General features: G+C 37.6%; 1 protein-coding gene across 1 annotated transcript in view; it reads left to right on the forward strand.

Moving 5' to 3' along the window:
- CEP192 (centrosomal protein 192) overlaps window positions 1-5,655 on the forward strand; it is a 96,593-nt gene extending 90,938 nt beyond the window's left edge. Inside the window, exons 52-53 of the mRNA XM_076328963.1 lie at window positions 86-144; window positions 5,159-5,655. Of these exons, the coding sequence (XP_076185078.1) occupies window positions 86-144; window positions 5,159-5,297 (198 nt within the window). The 3' untranslated portion in view covers window positions 5,298-5,655. The remainder of the gene's footprint in view (window positions 1-85; window positions 145-5,158) is intronic.
- The last annotated feature ends 18,984 nt before the right edge of the window (window positions 5,656-24,639 follow it).

Below are 24,639 nucleotides of genomic sequence, written 5' to 3' on the forward strand. Positions count from 1 at the left end.
ACCTGATTTATCTTAAGCGTGTCATAAATTGAATATGATAGGCTTAGATATAGTGTGCTTTTAAGCATTTTGTATTAAATTGCAGCTGAAATTTGTAAGTCCCAGAGAGCCTTTCTACATCAAGCACTCGAAATACTTGCTAAGGTGAGTAATGCATATGCTAACATTCTCTCCTAACAAAAAAATTAAACAAGTAATTTAGTAAGATAAATATCTTCTCTGTATGTACAGTGCTAAAATGTAGATATAAATATCCAACATTCTGGCTGTCTAGTTAAAGGTTTGGGTTTTTTTGCATGTGTGGGTTTTTTTGGTGTGGTGTGTGGTTTTTTTTTTTTTTTTTTTTGCTAAGCTGTACTCTGTAATCTTGGTTCGAAGCAGAATGAGCCCACACAGTTATTTCTGCATCTGCCAACTTCTTCCCTGCAAATTGTTTCTAACAGTGCTGCTGCTTTTAATGCTAAGCCTAATGCTTCATTTAACCATTTGGCATGCTGTGCACAATCAAGTCATTCCTTCCATTTATACTTTCTGCACAACAGACCAAGCAAATTGCTTTCATCATGCTTGTAATTTGACAAACCTGCAGAGCTGCATCGAAGATTCTCTGCAAATACAAGGTTTGAGCAGCCAGTGGAATTGCCTGGTCATACCAAGTATTTCAACATATTACCTGCATAAAAGGAATTTTCAAGTTGGTGATAACAATCCCTCAAAATAAACCCAGTTATCTTTAGAGTTCATTACAACAAGTATTTGACAGTCCTATTAGTCATCTCTTCAAGAAGTACAGCATCTCACGTGCTCATCTGTAACAGTGGGATTGTCAGGAAGACAGAAATGCAACCATTTCATTAGAAGTCATACAGCATACATTCCCAGTGTTTAAACAGGTCCCCGTTTTAAAGATGGGGAAACTAATGATATACAGAACAGAAATTGTGACCAAATCGTAAATGGAACTAGATACACTGGCTCCTAATCTAGTTTTGTGTCTGCCAATGATACTTAGCATTTATTATAAAGACAGGGCTGTGGTGGTGTTAGCCACAGGTATTCAAGGTATTCTTAAGGCCGCTTTTCAGTGCTAAGTGTTATAACTCCGTTTAAGGCATGTGTTCCAGTGTTTCTATTTAACTGGCATCTTTTTATTAAATATGTCACATCAGACGGCACAGAAGGGTGTTTTATGGAAGCAATGACCAAGATAAAATCTATCCAAATAAAGATTACTAGCTAGATCTGTCTGAGGCTGTACAGCTGCAGACAAAGGACAGGATGACTTGATTGTTCCTGGAAAAAAAGATGAGTAATTTTGCTGGAAGACACTTAAATATTTCAAAAATATTCTTGAGGAATGCTGTAAAAGCTATTTGGTATATGTTCTGTGAGAGATAATAAACTCCTATTGCTTTTATCCACAGTAGAGTTAACAAGTTTAAAATTCAGTGTACCATTTCTAAAGGTTATTAATGGAATATACTGCACTTTCTAATAACATTCTACAACCTTTTTTTCTAGTAAGTTTGGCTGTTTTTTCTCCAGTTGTAAATATTGGCCTTTCCTAGCCTTTTTAAAATTCATTTACCTGAAGTCAGCATAGCTCTCTGAAGAAGCTCTCCCATTTAAGAGCATAAAGCACAGAAGAATTACTTGACTTGGATAGATGCTTTTAAAAAAGTGTTAAAAACTTCTTTAAATGGCTTTTATTTGAGAACAGCATCAAGGAGAGTTTCAAGAAAGCCAATGTTAACTGTTTCCATCTAAACTAGGTTAACTGGACATTTTACAAAGTAATGTTCAAAAGTAATTGGATAAGAAAACTGTTTGCAGGAGCTTGGAATATTAGTCTGTAAATAAGAGCGTAAAAATAGAAAGTACCACCTACCTATGTTTTTTTTGGACCAAAAAAATGTCCTGTAGTAAACACGGTCTATTGCATGCTCTTTACTTTGAGGGCCAAATTTGAAAGCAATCCTATGTAATCAAGTTTTAAATCCGGATGATGGAATTGCAAGTTTGTATTTGTATTCAGCATCAAGAGTCTGACCTTCAGAAGTTGGTATAGTAGCTTGCCAGTTCTTGTTCATTTGGTTATGTGATCACAAGTACTAATACGTAGCACTGCTTGTTCCTTTACTGCAGTTTGCTCAGTTGAAAATAGTAATGGGCTTTATCCAAATACAGTATCTTGCAACCAAAACTGGGGGGGGGGGAGGAATTTTAATAATCTTCACCAAATACCTCAAAGCATGTATTTTGTTCTTTAACCAGAGAGATGTCATTTAGCTAATATTATAAGTCCTGCAAAGAATGGGTGGGAACGAATTCTGTCTGGAATTTGCATTCAGAAGAGGAGTTCTATTTGTTGACAGAGTAGATCTTTTAATTTTTTCTACTGCAGAGAGAATACTTTTAACAAGATGACTCTGAAGTGATGTAAACATATGGGTGAAACATTAAAAAACACTTGACTTTTTAAAAACCTTTGGCTAAGTTCTGTTTCTGGAAGGACTACCAGGTTATGCCTACCTAAAAAATGTTTGAAAATCGAGGCGTTTCTATTGTATTGCCTTCAGAAGCCATCTGAAATAAGTTGATTACAGGGTAGTATATATTTCAGATATTACTAAAAGGTAAAACTGTTTTTTTGCTTGACTATTTATTTTTGTTTCCGGTAGCCACCATTCTGGGTGTCAGGAGTCACTATTCATTGATGATAGATCTGGTTACTATGGCTTAGATGCAGCTTACCCATACTGCTCCTTTTAAACTTACCTATGGCTGCTATTGTGTTTAGAAAACTACAGTATTAGTTTGTCTATGAAGTAGGCTTCAGACATACCTGGCTTCTTAGAAATACCACTTGAAACTGATGCAACAACCTGTAAAGGCCATATAGTATTCATAGACTAATTGAGTTGCAGGCACAGTGAAAAGTTTGAAGTAAAGTAAAACTTTTCAATAAGAAAAAAACAGTTAATTGCAGGGGAATTCTGGTTGTCCTGACACTATTCTTCTTGACTAGTTTCTGGCTACTGTACTTCAGAAAAATCCTCCAGGTTGCTTCATTTATAAGAACATTTATGCTATGTAGTAGCTGGAGTCTGAACTTTTCCGTTTTGTTAGTTGAAGAAAATGAAAACAGTATCTTTCCCTTTGGATTAGGAAGCATAAGGATTCAAGTGTGTTGAGCCTTATCCCGATTGTGAGAAATCAACTGACTGCTACAAAACAAACTCTAAGTAATGTCTGACTAATTCTGCTTTTAGAGAAGAACAATAATGTGTATAGCACCAACCAAATGGACACCTGAATTTAGAGGTCAGATGGAACTGAATATAGCTAAGAAAGTGTGCTCTGCCTCAGTATCACTGAGGTCATATAGTATGTGTTCTGGAAACTAATATTTGACAGCCAGATCTGGCCATATCTTTAAAAGAGTGATACATAACTCACTGCTAAGTTCTTGATAATATAAGTTTGAGTTTGGTTATATTGTTCTTTCTGAGTAAGTGTTAGGATATGTAAGGAAGCATACATATATTATTTTGGAGATGATATAGACTTGTGCATCCCTCCTGACTTTCTGCTGAGTTTACTTTTATTTTTGTAAACTCTCAGGTGGCCTGGTTGTATGCAGCTTCAGACTCTATTCTTACTAAAATTTGTGTTTTCTAACATAATGCATCTTTTACAGATTAAATAGTCATACTGATGTTCTTCATTTATAAAATGGATTTTTAAAAATAAAGCTGAGTAAATATCTTCATCCCATATATTATAGATAGATAAGAGACAGAGCGTGCCAGGTTTGTTATATAACACTCGTCAATCAAGTATGAGACATGAAACCCTGATCTGGCTGTACTCCTTTGCTGTATTGTTGATTGTAGTTCAGTACTACATAATTAGTGCTTTGTTTTTGTATTAACCCAATTAAAAAAATACAGTAACATACCAGTCTTTATTCTGAAAGTTACTTGATTGACCAGGATCTGTTTTAAAAGAAAAAAGAAAAGAAAGAATCAAAATACATTTGCTAGTGTAGCTATTTTAGCACTAAGGATGATACTAAACAAATGAGGCTGGGATCAGGCTTATATGTAGGGCCAATATTATGATTTCCAAATGTAGGAGAAGGGTAAGAGCACAGACTGATTATGATAGGTTGGATTAGTGTAGAGGAAAGGAATATGAAAAGGTAGGAATGAAATAAGAAAAAGTAGGGAAAATAATCATATGCCAGAGGACGTTGGATAATACTAAATACTGTTAAGGGGAGAAAATTGAAGCTGCAATAAAAGAAAACAAAGCAGTCTTTTCTTTCTTTGTCTAAGTGATGTTCGTTTTTCCTTATTCCAATACGTTCCTTCTCAGCACAGCCAGAGCCCAGCTCCAAAGTTGAAAACGTCCAGCAACTGCTCCCACACAGGAACAGTGCCTGTTACTGTTACCTGTCTGTTAGTGCTGGATATTTCCATTGGATGCCATGGAATCTAATAGACTGCCACTCAGCATTTCCAGCTTGTTGTATAGCTTATATTTTTTTAAAGCGTTCACTCTAGGCTTTTGACAATTAAGACAGCCACCCATTACATTTGGTATGTTTTTATGCAATCTGAATAGAAGAGGAATTCTATAACCTAAAAAGGTGTAATGTAAAATCTTTAAAACACTCTTTGAGGATGGGTATATTGACTTGCAATGATTCAGCAAAATATTTGTTAATGTGCAGACAATTAGAAGTAATTGAAATTATTTTACTAGGTTCAAATTGGTGGGATTTCCAAAAGAATTGGAAATTTTAGTGTACTTGTCACATGACTTCTGAAGGGATGAAATGTAGTAACTTTGCTCTAAATATAGCTTATGCACTGTCAATATTATTGCAAAGAGGCAGACCAAACTTATCTAGGTAAACTAGCAGCAATGAAGTATTGCAGTACTTCGTATAATCAGTAGGAAAGAATGACCCTAACAATCAAAGTCCCTCAGAAGAATAATAGATAATCAAATCTGTAAAAATAAACTTGATGATCCAGTGCACATCCAATATACTATTTTGGTGAAAATCAAAACTAGACAAGAATTTCTCTATCTGGTAGGATTTACTTGTTTATTAACAATGAATATGCACATAATTGCCTTTTTACAGATCCCATCATTACATCAACGTGCCAGTCCAGTTCAAGCCAAAGGCAGAAGGAAAATTTGAAGGTCTCTTCATTGTGCTGACGACCAAATATGGCTCAGTTAATATTCGACTATGTGGTAAAGCTATTGCAAAAAAATAGTCAGAACAGTTTTATAACTGTTTATAATAATTTATAACAGTTTGTCATTTAAAATATTTGAAGATTTGCTATTACATTTCCGTACTAACGTCCTACTTGTTTTGCCCTGTGATGCTGCTTTGATGGAAAGTCTTCTGTAAGATGAATTATGGTGCTTGTTTTACAAATCTGTTTTCAAAGTAAAAACACTGAGAAATAACATTGTATGTTTTAAAGTTATCATGTTCTAATTTATGTTTCTGCACTTTTGTTGAAAAGGGAAGTTTTCTATTTTTGCATTTATTAGGAATAGCTAGATACTGATATATTTTATTTTAAGCATTGTAAATACAGAAATAAAATCTATGTGTTAACAGTTGATTCTACCTGGTTTCTGTCTTTGGTTAGAGGATTCCTTGCTGTAGGTAAGGGATCAAGCTGCCTGCTCTTAGGCAATGCTAGTTTTTCGGGGGCTGTTGGGGAGCAGGGGGACGGATTGCAGTACAGAAGCTGGCCTGTTAGTATCATGTCTCCATCTGGTAAAGCTGGGACCAGATTGATAATCTGACAATCAGCCCTTAACTTTTTACACAGTTCAGTGGCAGGCATAAGCATTGTTTTTAACTCTAACAATGTGAAAACAGTGTAAATTAAACATAAGCAATACTGCCTTCAGCCCTCCAGAACAATTCATCTAACCCAGTATTCTTCCTCTAACAGCGGTGAAAAGATGTTGCTTTGAGACATGACATAAGCCTGGCTGCTGCCTTCAGTTCACTTCGCTTGCATTTCCTCAGCATCTGCAGTCATTGGATTAGGAATGGGAGGTAGATTCCCACCTATCCCTTTTTTTTCCATTTATGGACCTGTTTGTGAATTTATCTATTTACCTTTTTGAACCCTTTTGACACCTTGTTTCCACAACTTTGTGTGGCAGCAAGCTCTAAAAGTTCACTGTGTGCTCTTTCAAAAAAAGTTATTTTTTGTGTGCTAAACTGGCTTCTTTCTAATTTTGTTGAGTGCTCTCCATATTGTAGGATTCAATGAACAACAGTTCCACAATCAGCTTACCCACTGTTACCATGTCCTTTGTAGCCTTGGCTCTGTCTGCTATTTTATTTCTGTAGCATGGAGCTGTATGTCTGAAGTTGCCTTAAGCTAGAAATGCAGCTTTTTGGCAGCATAGTTCTGTCATAGCTTATGTACATTATTCCTTTCTTCAGGTTTGTAGAAATGTGAGTGAAATTCCTTTCAATATGAGATTGATTGATTGTTTAACTGCATTTTCAAACAACTGAAATTTGAAAAAACTGGGAGGAAAAACCTGAAGTACCCAGTGCATTGCCTTTGATACACGCCACCAGTATTATGTTAAAGTATATTAAAGCTGCCGTTTCTTTATAAAACCTCGTTTCTCAACAGTCTGGAAACAAGGAAGGGAAGATTTACTAAAAGAAATTAAACTAGACATCAGAAGACTTGCCACCTCCTTATTCTTCCATCAACACGTAAGCTCCTGTCTGCTAGATACTGTGACCATGTTCCTCTTGCCCTCTCTCTGCCAGATGTTACTTGCATGTTTCCCTAGTTGATGCCTGTGTACTTCTCCTGAATGCAGAATTGGAACGGAAGGAATCTTCTGTCTGTTGCCTTACCTCAACGGGCTTGGCCGCTTCATTTGCGGAAGACCTCAGTGTCCAAAAGCCTATGTTGGTTCAGTTTTAGAAGCACAATCAGAAGTCTCTTCCAGAGCTGGAAAAAAGACCAAGCTCAATGTCACTATCTTCTAAGCCTTTGCATTTCCTAGTTGAATATCTTCCAGCTGCCCTCTGTTCTAAAGTTGTCCTTGCCTCTTGCTAGTCTAGAATAATCCTCGTGAGATGCAGGTAGTATGGACTTCAGGTCATTAGCTCCAGCTGTTCTACAGATTCTCTTCTGTTGTTTCATGTTACATGTTAATGTAGTTAAAGTCTTAATTATTGAAGAGAAGGCTTGTGATTTGTTGTTGATGGAAGTCATGTTCACTATACATTTACAACTGTAGCAGCTGTTCTTGACTATCCACTTAAACCTGACATTTTAATAAGCTCTGCAGTTTACTCTTACATGCTCAACTTTATGGTAGGTTTTCTGAACCAGTTTCTGGAGGGATTGATTAACCTTTACCTTTTTCTCAAGGACCTTGGTTTCTCAGTAGAAACTGTCTTTAGATGACTGTCTGTTAATAAGGAAACTGGATCACTGAGGAGGAAGGATCACTATCTGTTAATAAGAGCTATGTGATTTTGTACCTTTTACTATTCATTGGGACATTTTTAGTAGTTATTTCCACAAGGTTAGATGACAGTCCCTCCTGTGTTAAGATTCTTCATAACACTGGTTTCCATAAGGATAAAATAACTTAGAACACATCCAAAATTTTCGTCAAAGATTGATTGTGATATCAGTTTATTCCAGATTATTTTACCTCTAAATTTCAATCTTATAGAATTAAATCGTCATTACTTTGATGCTGGACCAGCCTCTGTTCCTTCTATATTAATAAGACAAGCCTCTTTAAAAAGATGCCTTGTTTCTGTCTGTGCCAAAGGAGTTGAAATGGCTGTCAGTATTGTCACGGAGAATTTCCCCCTAAATAGTGGTCTTTGTAAAAGAGCACCTTTGAATTGCAATAAGAAACCCTAGTTTTGGATAATTGTTTATTTGGTCTAAATTCAGAATTGTCTGTGTGTGCTGTTCCTGTGATAGGGCTGCTGTCTGGAACTCTGTTCGCGCTTCTGTTATGGGCTTTTCTGGAATTCTTGAGATGAGAGAGAAGAACTGGGAGGAATGCTTATGTATTCTTTCCTATTTCGCCACCTGGATTGGACGTAAGGGAGGAAAAGGGTGCAGAATGTGCTGCTATGGATACTCTCTGCTGAACTGTGCTCGTGTGTGTGTATAAATGTGTAAATATATATATGGGTGAAACATGTTTTGAAGAATGAGTATGAGCAAATGACCTGCCCTCGTTATCCAAGGGAGTCCTGGTTTGCAGGTGATGCTAAATATTTTGGCAGCTATTTGCAGCCCATTTTGCTTGATTCACTTCTAGTAACAATGGTTTTCTTTGCAGTGTGAAGAGGAAGCTACAGGCTGGTAACTCCATGACCAGATTCTGTGCTGGAGAACATCCCCAGAGCACTTGTCGCAGCAGTTGTTTTGGCTGTTTGAATTATATTGCTATACTTGTATTCATAAGACAAATCAAAATGATTCCAGGTGATGTAAGAAGGATAGGTAATCTTCTAATATTTTAGCTGTTCTACTCCTTAGGCTCTTGTTTCACAAATGTTTAACAGAAGTTTCTATTAGTACTACGTGATGTGTGATTAACCTACCTGCTGAAGGATAAGTTGTGTATGACTTTTTTTCTTTTTTTTTCTTCCCTCCAATTTAAGTATCCCCATACTGTTTTGGTATGGTTACAACAGTCATTGGATGTATTGGCAATAATTATCATGTCTAGACATAGACCTTGTCATATACAGGTAAAGTAAATGACCTCTAGGAAAAGATGTGCTCTAGTGTGTGCAAGGCAAACTTGAAGACAGACTTTTTTTTTTTTTCTGAGGCAGAGAAGGTGAGGAAGAGGAAAGGAGTACTTCAGTGGAAGCCCAAGTCTTTGGTAGACAGCTGATTCATCACTTCTGGGGATGTTTTTCCCTAGTAATGAAGGTGCGTATTGTGCTGGAGCATAACCAATGTATTTCTACTTGCAAAGTGAGAATATCAGTGGGACTTCAAAAGTCTTGAGGAAGTCACTTCAAACTGCTTCCATTCCTAGTCCATAAAATGAGACTGCTTCTTTTCCCTGTGGTTGCCTAACTATGTAGTAAACTTTTGTAGGCAAGATGATCTTGCTTTGAGTTGTTCAGTGCTTACTATGAAGAAGCCCTGATCTCTGTCTCTACATCTTTTAGGGATACAGAAAAATAGAACAATTCTGACCAATTCTGAAAGACTTCAAATTGGATTAAGAGTTTAAACCATGATACTTTTGATAAAAGAATCAGAATTAGCTTTGGGTATAATTCTTCTCTTATTTTGGTCATTGTCAGTTTTGAAACTTTTTTCAATTTTCTCCTGCTGTTGGATGCAATCCTTTGTCTCGGGCTGGGAAGACTGGCTCAAACATCCCAGGCAGGCAAACTTAAAAACCAAACCAAACAAAAAAAACCCCAAAACCCAAATGATGTCTCTTTAATTATAGTAATCTTACTTGTTGGTTTTAAGACCAGTCAGAGAGAAAATTCAGAAATCAATTATTTTTAAAAATTCATTAAGTGTCTAACACTGAGGATGTCTTTGTATCTGCTCAGCCTAATTGGGATATTAGTAATCATAATTATTCAACAGCTTTGTAAAGCTTTCACATCATTGACTACAAATGAAGTTATAATACATTCCGTACACGTGCTTCAGTGTGTTTTGGAGATTGTTGCCCTGGCATCTGAAACTAATTAGTGTTCAGAAAACCTAGTAAAGGTGCATATCAAGGCTTGGCTGTCTAGAAGATTATTTTGATTATATAAAAGGTTAAAATGGTAAAGAGAATTTTGTGAGGGTTTTTTGGTGTATAAAGTTGCTGAGGGCAGTGGTGGCTTTTTGAAGTAGAGTATTAAAGACTTTTGGCCTTTGCTGTGGTAGGAATGCCTGTTAGGTGAAATGCTGGTATATTCTTGCTCCATGATTTGTGGGGGAGTTGGGGGGCTACAGGGCTATCAGAGTTCACTACGAGTTAGTAGGTAATGTATCATATATGAAGTATGTTAGCTTTCTATGTTGTAGCATCTTTGGAAATAAGAAAAGACATTTTAGGGACAAAAGTCCTTGGAAGCTAATGAAAGAGTGGGCATTTGACATAAGATCAGTTGTCCCTGGGACTGTAATTGAATATCCTGACTTTTATTCACAGCTATCTTGTTCTAACTTTTTTCCCCCAAAAACTAGATAATAGAAGTTCATGCCTTACTGCTTTCATTGTATAGCATAGATGAAGAGTATGCATGTCATAATCAGTAAGACAGACATGAAATATTTGTGTGAAGAATTCACCTGCCTGCAGTGATGCCTCATATTCAGTAAGAAAGATGTCTGTTAATAATTTTTTTAAGTGGCAATGTTTGCATCATACCAATTTTCTCACCAAATTTACCAGTTAAGTAGAATATTGACTCCAGCTTCCCATTTGAAAATTTGAGTTGGCATTAACAGTAGAAGAGATTTTTCTCAATGTGCTTATTAACATTAATGAAGTTTTTCCTTTACAACACTGCATTAGTTCACTGATACATCATGTAACATGGAATCTGCGTTACAGGTTCCAAGGTAGTCATAACTTAAAGTACAGAATAAACAAGTATTACAAGCTGGAACATGACAGATTAAAAAGAGGGTTTTCTTTAAACATTTTATTAATTTACTCAACTGCTCCTTAAACCTTTCAAACTTAATGTAATGTTGTGCTGAATCTATAGTAACAGCATGAACATCTTACTTGCAGCATAAGAAAGTTAAGATAAGAATATGACCAATTCAGCTTTCAATAACATACTGTTTGACCACAAAGCTTTCCTAAGCATATCCTTCAAGCTCACGTTTTATTTTTGCTGTACGATTGTCTGAGGAAACTCTTACACAAGCAGTTTTTAGATGTAAAATCAGATGGATATAAAGCACTTATGTTAATTTTCTGTAAATATTATCTGATTATCTCTGAAAACTGGGTGCCTGAGTGGCACATTTTGGCTGTAGACCTGTAGACGTTCCAATTTGAAAATGGTGGTTTTTCTCTTCTCTTCTCTCTGACTCTGGGAATGTGTAATTTCTGAAGCTGCTCAAGAGCTCAGAAAGATGCAACTAAATTGTCTGCTCTAAATATTCAGTATATTTAGAAAAATCTGCTTCATCCCTATTCCCAGAATTCTCATCCTTCTTTTTGTGGGGAAAAAAAGGAAGTCAGTGCTGACAAGATGAAGCTTTTAATGTAGAAATACCACTTAAAAACCTGGAATTTTTTAAGCATAAGACACTTTGTAAAGCACTCTACCTTAATATTTTTCCTGATTAGTGTATTCATTACTGCTATTGTATTGGCCAATTATTTGTAATACTACTTCATGCCTTTATGGCTCAAAATGCTGAATTGTGAAATAGTTTGTGCTTGATTCCAATGGCAGCTTGTTGTCTGGGAATGACATTTTCAGGTATAGCTTTCCTCACAGGCTCTCATCTATTGCCACCTGCCTAAATCTGACAGTTGAGCACCAGCTGGGAGTTATGACCCGGAGAAGCATAAAAGGGCTGGAGAGAGACAAAATGATCCATCAAGTCCTACTTGTAAGTCAGGTCTCCCAACGTGCATTTTCTACTCTATAAATTCAAAATTAAAATACTAATGGGCGTTCTTTTGTATTCATCCGACAATTGGTTCATTAGGTAGGTATGTACAAAGAGGCTCTGCTTGTCAATGCTGTTTGGCTCTAAAAGGAGGAAAAATCGGTAGGGGTTAGGCTAGTCATGAAATGCCCCCACCCCTTTTTTACCTTCCTTCCATGTTTGTTCTATGAGGCTGGCGGTAGGTAATACTCATCCTGCATAGAGCTGGTTTTCATTGTGAGTATTCTGTCACTAGTCACAGCTGTCAGGTATGTCAGTCATGTAGTATTGTGGTGGTGTCAGAGACATAATCAGAGAGATTAGGTGGACACAAAGAGCTCTGAATGAGGTGGTAATTGCGTTCAGGGGGAAAAGAGAGTTAAAGAAAGAAACTTTCCTTTCTCACAAGATCCATTAAAGAGGTGACAGCTAATATATTAAAGCTGGAACAAGATAATTGTGGTAAGAATCTTTGTGTGTTCTCCCTAAAATGCAATGTGCTCACAATAAATATTCAAATGCTTATTTTGTGTTGTGAATACCAGATAACCATTTACAGTGAAATGCAACCTCTTTCAAAAAGTTTAAATTCATTGCCAAGAATGTTCTAGGAACAGTTATAAAACTCAAAAGGAATATTGGTGCTATACTGAATCACAAAAATGCCATCTTATGAAAGCTTCTTTGCAGGGATTTTCTTCAAATTGGTCTAAGTGATGGAAAAGAAATACTGAGATGCCAGCCGTGGGCCGTATGCAGCCGTGGGCCGTGCTTTTCCAGACTTTACTCTGAGTAGTACTTTGAATAGTACCTCTCCCCCTCCTTTCTTTTTTTCTTTTCCTTTTTTTTTTTTTTAAACAGTGAGACTACTTGAGTATCTGTTTACATTATTGTGCTGTATTAATGCCATGCTTCAGAATTGCTATTTACCTTTAGGATCCAGGAAAGAATTCCCCTTCCCCTTCCCCTTCCCCTTCCCCTTCCCCTTCCCCTTCCCCTTCCCCTTCCCCTTCCCCTTCCCCTTCCCCTTCCCCTTCCCCTTCCCCTTCCCCTTCCCCTTCCCCTTCCCCTTCCCCTTCCCCTTCCCCTTCCCCTTCCCCTTCCCCTTCCCCTTCCCCTTCCATTTTGTGGGTTTTTTTTTGGTTTGGTTTTGTTTTTTCTCTGTTCTGATTTCCCTCCTTCCCTTCTTCTGAAGCACTTAAGATTGCTACAAGTGTACACACAAGGTTGGCAGAGTATACTGGTGCTTTCTTTGGCAATAAATCTTTTAAGCACCTGGTCAGTATATCTTGCTTCCTGTCACTAGATTTGGGGTCAGGTCCTCTGTCCCCTCCAGTCCAAATAGGCAGGGATAAACGTTTTGGTTTCCTCCTCATGGTTTGAACCTTTTCCTTTGTACCTCTGGGAGCTCTTTAAAATCTCGGCTATTGCAAGGACTCAGGAAACCGTTGATCTCTGCTCTCTCCTGCTCTTATGCTAGGTCTCACATATTATAGATTTTGGTCATTTAATGTGAGCCAATGGATTCCTAGCCAAATAGGATGCTAGGAAAAAACTTCAACAGCTTTTGGAGTATTATATATTAACAGAAGAGATGTTACATAGACCTTCCTGAGTTAGGCATTAATTCCATGGCTGGTTGTGATTGTGGAAAAATAAGCTTTCGTGACCAACCCCATGTTCTTTATGGTCCCAGTGAACAGCTACATTGATTCCCTGGCATTGCACAGCTGCTGATGTACTGAATGGTTAATCTGAAATCAACAGCACTGCTGAGTATTCTTCACTATCAATGAGTATAAAATTTATAAGTAATGAGCATAAAAACTAAAACCAACTACTAGTGGCAAAATCAGTCCCACAACAAATTTAAATAATATTAAACATCATCCATCTATTGTACCACTTGCCATCAGAAAACGTGAAAAACACAGTTTCATTTCTGTTCATTAACTTTTTGCAGTCAACACTGAAATTCTAGTAAGATAGAAGTAAAAATCCAGTCTGGCAATCTTTCCTCACAGAACTCTCACAGGCTTCAATGACAACTGTGTATGTACAAGAAATGCCATATTAGACCCTATTGTGATACATTTTTTCATGTCTCCCTTAACATTCAGAACAATACTTTTCCATTTTCTTTTGCAGCACCAAGTTCTAGTAAACCTTACAGTGTAAAACAAGAAATTGGTGATAGCGAGATAACAGTGTTAGTCAGAAAATTTTGTTTGACTGATTCTTCATCTAAATGAAAGTAGTTTCACATTTCTCATGGTATATATGGAGGGCAGTGGAGGTTTTCCAAGTGTTCTTTTTTTGCTGGCTATTCTGATTGATACTGAAATGGGTTGAGAAGAGTCACCTCCAAAGACAGGGAAAGATTTGACACATTTCAATTGTAACAATCCTGCAAGTGCTTTTAGGATAGTTGAGCCACCATGTGTTGGTATAATGGATTGATCAGTTTGATTCTTTTGATACTGGTAAATCACTTTAATGCAGGTTAATTCAGGCTGTGTTTACAGAGGTTACTCTGATCCCTTTTTCAGGCTACTATATGTGTTTTCAAAGAAACAATACCCAAAAACCTTTAGAGAATAAAAACCTATTCCTCTCTATTTACAGAACAGTATTTTTTCTTTCAAGCTGGAAGCCTACAAAATAAGTCTTACGTTTTCATCATAATCCTTTATGAGTTTTAAATCTATTTTTTAAGTTGGCAATTTTAAATGGTTCCTGGTGAGTAGAGCCCTGGTGAGCTTCAAAACCACACACAGTTTCAATGAAGCTGTGTGAACCTGCTTCAGAATCTCTGCAAGTTTTCCAAGCTTTTATGCTCTCGTATGGTTTACAGACAAAAACCTACAGGGGTCCCATTTAAAGCCTCCTAGCAGCTAAAAGATAGAGAAAAAATGGCTTTTAAAAAACCTGAAGTACCCTCTTATGAGTGCATTAAAAGCAATTTTGTTTGCTTTCCACTTTCAAAATGCTTCAAGCCGCCAAAGACGCGATGTTAGAAAATGACTCATGAGTACTAGAGAGAAACAGTCTTTGAAAGTTTGTTCCATAGTAAAGGATGATAGCTGGGCAAGTGGGGTTTCTGTATTCAGAAAGAAATATCTTGTGTCCTCATGTTGCAGATTTTTTTTTTTCCTTTTCAATAATCTGTTAAGATGTTCTTCACCTTTATCTTACAGGTTTTCAGCAATTGTGTGAAAATCAGCTCAGAACTTCTGTTTGTTTGTTCCTGTGGATGCTATCAGCGTTTGGAGACCAGGGCCTCCACGGAGAGGGAAGGGAATGCCAAAGCAACGAAGGCTTGTAATTTAACCCACTGGCATGTGTAAGATCCAAAGAGTAGGAAAAATTTTCTTCCTTTCAGGTAAATCAGGACGTGTTACCCTGTTGATTCTCAGAGTATGTCCTGTAGGGTTTAGGAGCTTTTAGTATTGGGTTGTGGTGTTTTTAAAATTTTCATTGCAGTGTTTGGTATTGGAGTGGTTTCTTGATTTATTTTCTCTATGGGAAACATTGGGTGCAAAGGCAAAGCATTAAAATATCCTCCTCACTTTGATATCGATACAGCTCCTCATGGTTTTCTTTCTCTCTCTTCCAGTGTAAATAAAGACAACAGTGTGGAGTAGACTTTCCAAAATTCAAGAATATTTGGATTGTGTCCTGTTCTAAGCCTCTCTTGAACAAACATGTTTTCCTTTCTAAATTGTTTTGCTGAGTGTTAGGGACAGAAGATTCATTTAATAGAATCTAGAGATGACCTGACAAAACAAATTTTAGTGAAATGTTAAAGTTTTATTTTCTAATGATTTAAACAGATGGTACCTATAAGAATCTCTCTCAAAACCATGCCTTTTGAAGGCTTACCTTGCATACTTCTATGGAATTAAACAGGAATTGTGCATCAGAGGGGCGTTTCCCATAGTATGGTGCAATCTAATTTTTATTGCAAGTAGAAATTTTACAGATGTAGATTATATAAATATATATGTTGTCATTATCTGAGTATAATTCTACAATATAGTTAAAAACCTTTTTTTTTTTTGTAGTTGATTGTACTGGCAATTCAAAAAAGTTTTTCTTCTAAATATTTGATATGAAAAACCATGGAGGAAATGGACTAACAGCATTAACTTTTAATGGTTTTAGTTTTAAATTTTTAAACTTCACACATCCACCAGCCCCTTAGCTTTCTCTCTAGAGAGTCAAAAAGAAGAAAGGAAAATTTTGATGCACTTAGTTGTTGACAATAGCTGAAAATTGAATAAATATTACAAGAATTAAGGAACTAAAAGAATTAAATGAAAAGACAGAAGTGGTAGTACAAAGTATCTAAGCTGTATTGTCCTTGTGACAAAACAGAAAGCAAGATGTGTGTGAACAGGATGTGAACATAACCTAAGATTATGAGATAAAGATTCTTACCTGGTTTTAATTGTGAAAACACGACCATGAGCTTAAAAGCTGTCTCTGAAAGAATGCTGGCTTACAGGCTAGCAACCTATTGTGTAGTTGAATAGTAATTTAAGAGGTTTGGTATTTTTAGTAATCAAGTAAATTAAATCATGGGATGGAATTTTCAAAGCATTTGCATACCTAGAACAACAATTGGTGCTTACTCTTGCCATTTAGTTGCATAAACAATTTAATGTAGGCAAATGATGTACTTCCCCAAAACTCTTTTGCTGCCCCTTCACACCTGCATAGCTTTTCCTGGGTTCAAACAATACATGTTAGGCAGCTGGTGTATGTTAGGAAGTAATTTCAAAGCCTCTTCCATATGCTACGTATTTCTTGCATAGTCTCTATAGTTTCTGTGTAGCTCTCTCCCTTGTGGTCACCCCTGGAGACCTCAGAGGAACTACTGTCATAGCTCCAGGCATCTCTGTGTGGCCTATAGGAACTAGTCTGTTAGGATTTTCAGTACTGCTGTAAACAAAAAAAGATGTCTGTGAGTTTAAAAAAGCCCAACACACTCCAAAACAAATAAACAAAAAACCCCCAGAGAAGAACTGAGGCTGTTTCCCGGAACTGCTATAATAATACAGAATTACTGAAAAGAAGAATAATCACTAGCATTACCAGAAATGAAACCAGCTATGCTGCTGCAGTATAGTAGTTACCCTCTTAGGAAGGATCTAGGAAAGATACTTCTTCACTGCTTCAGTAAGGAGGTTATGGATCTTATTTTATGGCATGGAGGTTCTTTTACAGTCTTTTGTAGAAAGACTTTATTTTATTTTGTGTAATCGCAAAAGCACATTTATGAGTGTAGAATGAAATAGAAATTCATATACTGGAATGAAGCTTGCATTTGGAACGTTAAAAATAATTTAAAACAGTTTTTTATTTTGGTGCAGTAGAGAATGGGACAAACAGGTGAAAAATGTTAACTTATTGAAGGTAAGCAAGTTGCGAGGTCTTTTAAACAAAGGTTTTGGGAAGAGACTTTGGATACTTTGACACTTGGCTGTGCAGAAAGAGTGTCGTTTGTGGATTAAGTAGAAGATGTTAGCTTTAGCAATACAGATGAGTAATATACTAAAATAATTTTCCTTGATTCTAGCAATGTATAGAAAATAAGCTGCTTTTTAGAAGACAAAATTGTAGTTTAATGAAGTCATGGGCAGAAGTTACTATGGATCTTGCTACACTTGCAGAAGAGGTAACTGCCCCTCAGCTGCTTGTCACCATCTTTTCAGCTGGTGATTGTCATCGTCTCAGATCTGTTTGTTGTGTGTGTTGTCATTTTCTAACTTGTCTGTCAAAATGAGTTAGGTTAGAAAGATGTTTTTTCTTTTTTTTTTTTTTTTTTTTTTTTTTAAAGTTAACTTAGTTCACTTTGAAGGCAACAGATTGTGGAACATTTGTAATAAGAGCCCCTCCAGGAGATAATCTCTAGCAGAGAGGTGATGACAGGTGGCTGGAGGTTGTAACCTCTGCTGAGCTGGAGGAGTTTAAGACACATCAGTTATTCCAAAACTTGGGCAGAAGCAAGCATATCTGCTGCAGGGGTGGGGGTCTTGGAGACACCCCTCACCCTGGAAAGCTGCTTTTGGCATTTTCACACCCAGGAGCCACCCATGCTGCTGATCTGCTCCCTTCTATAGGCATGTGACTTAAAGGATGGTGTCAGTATTTAGAGCCTGTTTGGGTCAGAAAGACATGCTGGAGTGGAAAGCAGGCCAGCTTGGAACAGTGATGCTAAGTATGAGGATGCCTTTGTCAGCTTGACTGAAGACCAGCCCACCTACAGGTGCCATTTTTTCTGAACTTCATGAGATTGGGTTGAAACCCAGATGCTCTTGTCCCCTAACTGCGACAAAAGGGGGAACAGCTGCTGCAGCAGTGACAGCAGGGAGACTGTGGTCTGTTAATGCCCTGGAGTGCACTGCAGTTCTTGAAAACCTGCTTCCTCAGTAATCCAATTTATATATGCTGAAGTGATAACATGATGGTTGACCTAAGATGCTTTTTTGTTAATTTGGTAACATGGAAGTTGCATGATAATTGCTTTGGGGAACAGCGGGCTTCATACGTTGCACTTTTGATAGGTAAAGCCCACACTGCTTGCTTAGGCAGATTCTTGTCATGTGAAAGACTTGTGTCGGAGAGAAGAGGTGCACCTCTGCACCACCAACACTTGCTGGCCAGAGGTTGGTCCCTTTTCGACCGGGAACAAAATACTCTTTTTTAGTCACTTTGACACATCAAAACAAATATCCAAGAAAAAAGCCTGCTATCACTTGGCCAGGTCTGTGAAAAAGATGGTATCTTGCTGCTTAAACAGGGAGGGAAGCAGCCTGTGGTGAGATTAGCTTTTTATGAGCAGCAGTTTTCAACAGATCTGTAGGCAGTGCAGAAATAAGTCACATGTCCCACCTAAAACAACAAAGCCAATGCAGGTCAGTGTGCTAAAGCATTTGTTCTTCTAGATGCATGAGTTGAGGTATTATTAGTATGGGAGGCAGCACTTCCTCTCTGCAGAGGAAGAACTCCACAGTGCTTAGCCTAGTTAATGTGTGTATCTCAGGATATGAAACATCATAAATATTGATATCTAAAGGAGGCAAATTTTGGTTCCCCTTGCCAAGAATTTGACCTACTTGATTATCCAGGGATAGGATGAGGTCCATTTTCTGTGTTAATATGCTAGTCCTAAGATCTAGCAGGTCAGACTAATACATGGTCCCTCAAATGGATCTTCGTATTTGAAGATTGTTGTGGTTTAACCTTAGCCGGCAACTGAGCACCACACAGCTGCTCGCTCGCTCTCCCCCAGTGGGATGGGGGAGAAAATCAGAAGAGTAAAAGTGAGGAAGCTTGTGGATTGAGATAAGGACAGTTTAGTAATTGAAATAAAATAAAATGGTAGTAATAATAACAACAACAACAATAATAAAAGAATATACAAAGCAAGTGATGCACAGTGCAATTGCTCACCACCTGCCAACTGATGCTCAGCCAGTCCCCAAGCAGCGGCCCCCCCGGCCAGCTCTTCCCCAGTTTATATACTGAACATGATGTCATATGGTATGGAATATCCCTTTGGCCAGTTTGGGTCAGCTGTCCTGGCTGTGCCCCCTCCCAGCTTCTCGCTGGCAGGGCATGAGAAGCTGATAAGTCCTTGACTAGTGTAAGCACTACTTAGCAACAACTAAAACATCGGTGTGTTATCAACATTATTCCCATCCTAAATCCAAAACACAGCACTGTACCAGCTACTAGGAAGGAAATTAACTCTATCCCAGCCGAAATGAGGACAGTATCCACCCCTTATTCTATACCATCTACGTCATGCCCAGGTCCTCCCTGTTCCAATACATTCCCGTTAATCACCACCCTTTTTCCTGTCTTTTGAGAGATAGATATAGATATATACACACATACAGATATCATTCCCTTAGTCTGTGGGCCATCCCTCTAAAATGTTCGTTGAGTTCATTTAGTCCATGACTTTGGGCTCCATCTGTCGTAATAATCTTTCAGGGCAGGAAAGATAGAGATGGTATGTGGTGTTGGATTGTTTCATTTTGAAGTCAGTTCTGGTTCCGTCATCACTGTGCTTTGCTTGGTTTCATCGAACTTCATTCTTCATTAATCTGGGTGATTCTTATTGTAATACCATTGATATGGCATATAATATTACGTAGCAATTAACATCATATAGTTCAAATCATTGGCTATTCTCACCCAAAATCAAATCCCCTTGAGGTACACATCGGACTTCCCCATCCTTCTGCATTACCCACCAAGTGCACCCAGGTCCCAGCTCGGTAAGCCACAGCTCGTTCTCACTACCAGGGACACGCACCGTGTACCAGCTTCTCCCCAGATGAAGATATATTTGTAGTCAGTCCCAAAGTCCAAGAAGTCATGTCAGGAAAAGCAGTTAAACAGCCATGCCTGTAGAGTCAGGTGTGTCAGACACAAACTCTGAAACAAAAAAGGCAAAGCCAATCTTTTAGATGAAATACAAGTGGAAGTGGTGGGAGTACAACGGTAGGACTGCAGTCGTAGGGTCACAAGAGTATGAGCTGGAGGAAAGGTGGAAAGTCTGTTCACCTGTTCTGGCATAGGAAGTGTTGATGTGCACCACTACCTCCAACTGAGAAAAGTAGAAGGACCTGTGGTGGAGATAGTGTTTTACTTGGTCTTGCCTTCTGTAGTGATTAGGGTATGGGCCTGATTTTGAACACACTCCTGAACCTCTGGCTTTAGTTGCCAAGAACAGTGTATAATCACAAGGACTTCAGGCATCTTAGTGGGACTTACAGAACGTGCTGGCAGTTTAATGCAGCATCTTTGCATCCAGATCAGTACTGCTATTTCAGCATCAAGCTTCTGTAGATTGTCAGTCCTGATAAATTGAAACTCTCAAAGTGCTGAAGGGTAACATGTTTCTATTGTAGCTAACTCTTGTGATGTTTGTTTTAGAAATGACTCAAGTACTCATGTCAGTTCAAGAGTAAGTGTTAAGTTGCTGAAACAATCTGCTTACTGGGATGCATCTGAAGGAAAGGATTTTTCTTTCGTTCAGCTATTGTATCTGATCATCTCTTATTCACTTCTTTGTTTAGAACTCTGGAAGGAAGAGTGACTTGAAAGTCACTAGCTCAAAAACTGTATTAAGAGTGGTAATATCTATTACAACAGAGAAATTTACTTATTGTATGACCACAATGTTTTCTTCTAAAAAAAAAAAAAAGTCAACTATAATAATACCACTTTTTTTCTGAAATTTGCCTTGCTGTGACTTACAAATCTAAACAATTTTCAATCAAAAGCCTGCAATTGAACAGAAAGCTATGTATAGTATGTCTTTGCAGAAGTTAAAGACGACCATGCAGCAGAAAATATCAACACCAACCATTAAAATAAACAGGTGTTCCTGAAGGTGCAACTGAATGTTCCTGGCTAAAAGACATCTTTAATCCCTTTCTGAGATGGAATTTTGCAAGGCAACTGGGGGCCAACTGATTGTAAAAGGCTTATTATGAGGCTGAGACATTGTTGGGGCTGGATACTCTTTGAATGGCATCTTGATGTCAGCCTAGCCCCGTGCTGATTTTGCTTTCTTTCTCATTCTTAAGGAATAGCTAAATGACACACATTCTTCTTCCTGTTGATGAGGTAAATGGTAAACATCCCTCTAGACTCCCAGATTCACCTTCTAGAGTGATCTGTCTCAGCTGTGGCAATGCAAAGTTTCTTTCACGCAATTAATGGGACAATTATATCAGAATGATGAGATCATGCCTTCTGCTGAAAAGAATAGAGATCTTACATGAACAAAGAGAGCTTTATTTAAATCTTTGCAAATAAAGCACCATTTTATTCAATGAAAGTGGGTGACTGCTACAATTTGGGTAGGCATGGCATGGCACGAAGGTGAACTCACTCTGTAGAGTGGCAGGTGGAGCTTTGGTGTGGCTGTCAGAATGAAATAAGCAATGGTGGTGTTTTTTGGTTTTTGTTTTTTTTTTTTTTTCCTGCTTGCACCGACTAGTAGAGTAGTGTGCAGGCAGTTCTAATATTGCCTAAGAAAACCTAAGACTGTTGAAAGTAATTTCATTTGTTTGCTAAATAAATGTAGAAAACCCATCTTGGTCTTTTCCAGTGTATCAAGACTCTTCATGTAGGTAGATATCGTGCATGTAAATCAAACTATAGTGGTGGACAGCTCTGTACTCTGGGGGAACTACTGAGACTCATAAACTGATCCTGAGTTACGAGCCATATCCAAACAGAAACATGGAAGATATTTCCACTCTTGATTCTTTAGGCTTATATGTTTGTACGAGAGAAAAACCCAATGAGATTGCTAAGAGAAATACACGAGTCTGAGATATTTTTACAATTCTTTCTTTAAGCTGCAGAGCATATTTTTTTCTTCAAAAAAGTCATTCGATGAATACTAATTTTAGTCTGACTTTTGACACTGTTCTAAATGACATCTGGATTTCATATAAAATCGTATGTCTGGTGCAAAGCTGAGACTGCCCACTGACAAATAAATTCCCATGCTCATGTAATTCTCTTTAAGAACAGACAAATCATAGCTATACTGACTCCGAAGCGGTTTTGGTTTTATTTCTGGTGGCAGATGTGATTCTGACATTCTCGGAGGCTTCTTTAGATGAACTCATCATCTAGCCTGTGCCTGGATCATTGCAGTTAACTACCAAGTAGTGTCTATGCCAGTTAATAGTAGGACTTGTGGATGGGGAGAAGTCTCCTTGATATTGCTACAACCTTCACTGTATCAGCGAGTGATCTGTGAAACCAGAGGCGCCCAGCAGGTGAGAGGGTCGCTTGGAGCCTCTTCCAGCAGCAGCTGTGCAGCCTCTGGCTGAATGCCCCATGCAAATGTTTAAGCGCTCCAAGCACTGGTGTTCCCTGCCAAGATTTCCATGCTGCTGTTGGGCTGCGTTGCCAGGAATGGGGTTGAACAGAACAATATTTTCTTTGCTTTGCTTCCTTGCCCCCAGCAGAAGGGCAGATATTTGGAGGGAGAAAGGGCTTGGAGATAACATTGTGTCTCATTTCCCTGGGGAGGCCCTGAGGTCTCTGCGAGGCCTCACTGCGTATGGTGTAATTCAAGTTTTGATGTTGCTCATCTCTCATGCTTTCAGGATAAAAAATGGAGTACAGCAGAGAAATAAATAAATAACACTGTAAAAACAAAGATTAAACAAAAATAAACACTAAGAAGATAGTTCTAATACCTGTGAGCAGGAACAGGCTTTATTGTCTTACAATTGTTGAGTTTTGAAGTAATACAGTTTGGGATAGTTATATGCTAGCAAGCTGTGAATGGCATAGCTACAAATAAACTATAAGCAGGTATTTATTTGCCCATGTATGCACACTGGTGAAAAGTCTCAAGTTTGAGGAACAAAGAGATTATTTCACACATTTGTCATCTTGCCAGAAAGACATAGCTTGAAGAAGTGAAATTTTCTGGAAACAACGTAACTTAAATTGGCATAAGATATAGGTGTGGCTGTATTTTACAAAAATGTTGCCAGACTTTCTGACATAATGTAAGTGCATGTATATTGAGAGTATACATACACAAATAACCTGCTTGGTATCTAACTCCTTATTCTAAGTAAATTACTCCAAGTCAGCTGTTTTGCATTAACTGCCTGTGTGCAAATTGTTATTGTCAGGTCAATATGAGCTAATTCAAAGCCATTTATTTTCTTGGTTAAAGACCAACTTCTTTTGCATGTATTGCTGAGGCAGACTATACATTTTATAGAAAATAATTGCAGATTAACTGATTTGTAGTAAATTTGACATCCTTGCTTAACTTGTGATGATTTGTTCATGAATTCCTACTGTTAGAGTATGGCGTTGTGAATATGTTACTAAACAAGAACAAGATGTTAATCTGCACAAGTGAGGCAGAGCTTCTACTGCAAGGGGAACTTCCTTCTATACGTATTCCTCATTCATCCTTTGGGCAGTCACCATTCTGTGCAATGAAGGGAAAACTACTGTAGAAACAATAACATGTAATAATAGAAAATGAACAAAAATAGAGGTTAATGCCACAGTGTAAATGGATTCATATTTCTGCAAATGATGATATTGTATCAGAAGAATTTCCGAGGTTGCATTAATCTGCAACAGGAGTCTTTCAATGTTAGGATTACAATCCATCCTTTCACTTAACATTTAAAAAAAAACCCAAAACTTTAGTATATGGCATCACTACCTATTGTGTAAATAGTTTCCTAACCTAGGAAAACTATTTCCATTTTTACTTGTGAAAGTCTGTATTACATAGTGTATGATGCGTAGCATTTCTAATCAGTTGCAGAAGACTATTCTTGATCATAGTACTTTCTCACTCCTTAGATTTGAGAGAGAAATACAGGTTTTTTTCTTACATCTCATTACGTTAAACTTCTGAATAGGGGTATCATTTTCACATGACAGGGCACATCTTGGTACTTTAGCACTCACTAGAGAGGTATGTGAATGACCTGTTAGAATGGTATCTATTATGATGATACAGAACTTTGGAGTTAAAATTTTGAGATGTAGAAACTTTTTTTTTTCCCCCACAAATTTTGAATGTATTTTTCTAGTAGTATCTTGTTTAAAGTGGTTCAACTGTCAGTGAAGAGTGCTGAAGATGCCAGCCAAAGGAATAGTCCCTGTGCTAAAGGAAAAAGATGTAAAAATTTATCATTTTATATGTATTTTGCATTCTCGCAGCTTGTTATACTGATGCTAAAATAACTGGGAAAGATCCTTTTTAACGGCTTTTTTTCATATTGGCCTCTGTTCTTGGTGTCTGTAAGGTATGTTAAGATCTGTAGGTAGCCTGCTTATAAATAAATGAGTAGCTAAGGAAGTATCTGAGAGAAGAGACAGCAAGTTATTGGAGAAACTCCTGTTAATACAGTCATAC

Source organism: Aptenodytes patagonicus, chromosome 2 (assembly GCF_965638725.1).
Source record: "Aptenodytes patagonicus chromosome 2, bAptPat1.pri.cur, whole genome shotgun sequence".
NCBI classification, from domain to species: Eukaryota; Metazoa; Chordata; class Aves; order Sphenisciformes; family Spheniscidae; genus Aptenodytes; species Aptenodytes patagonicus.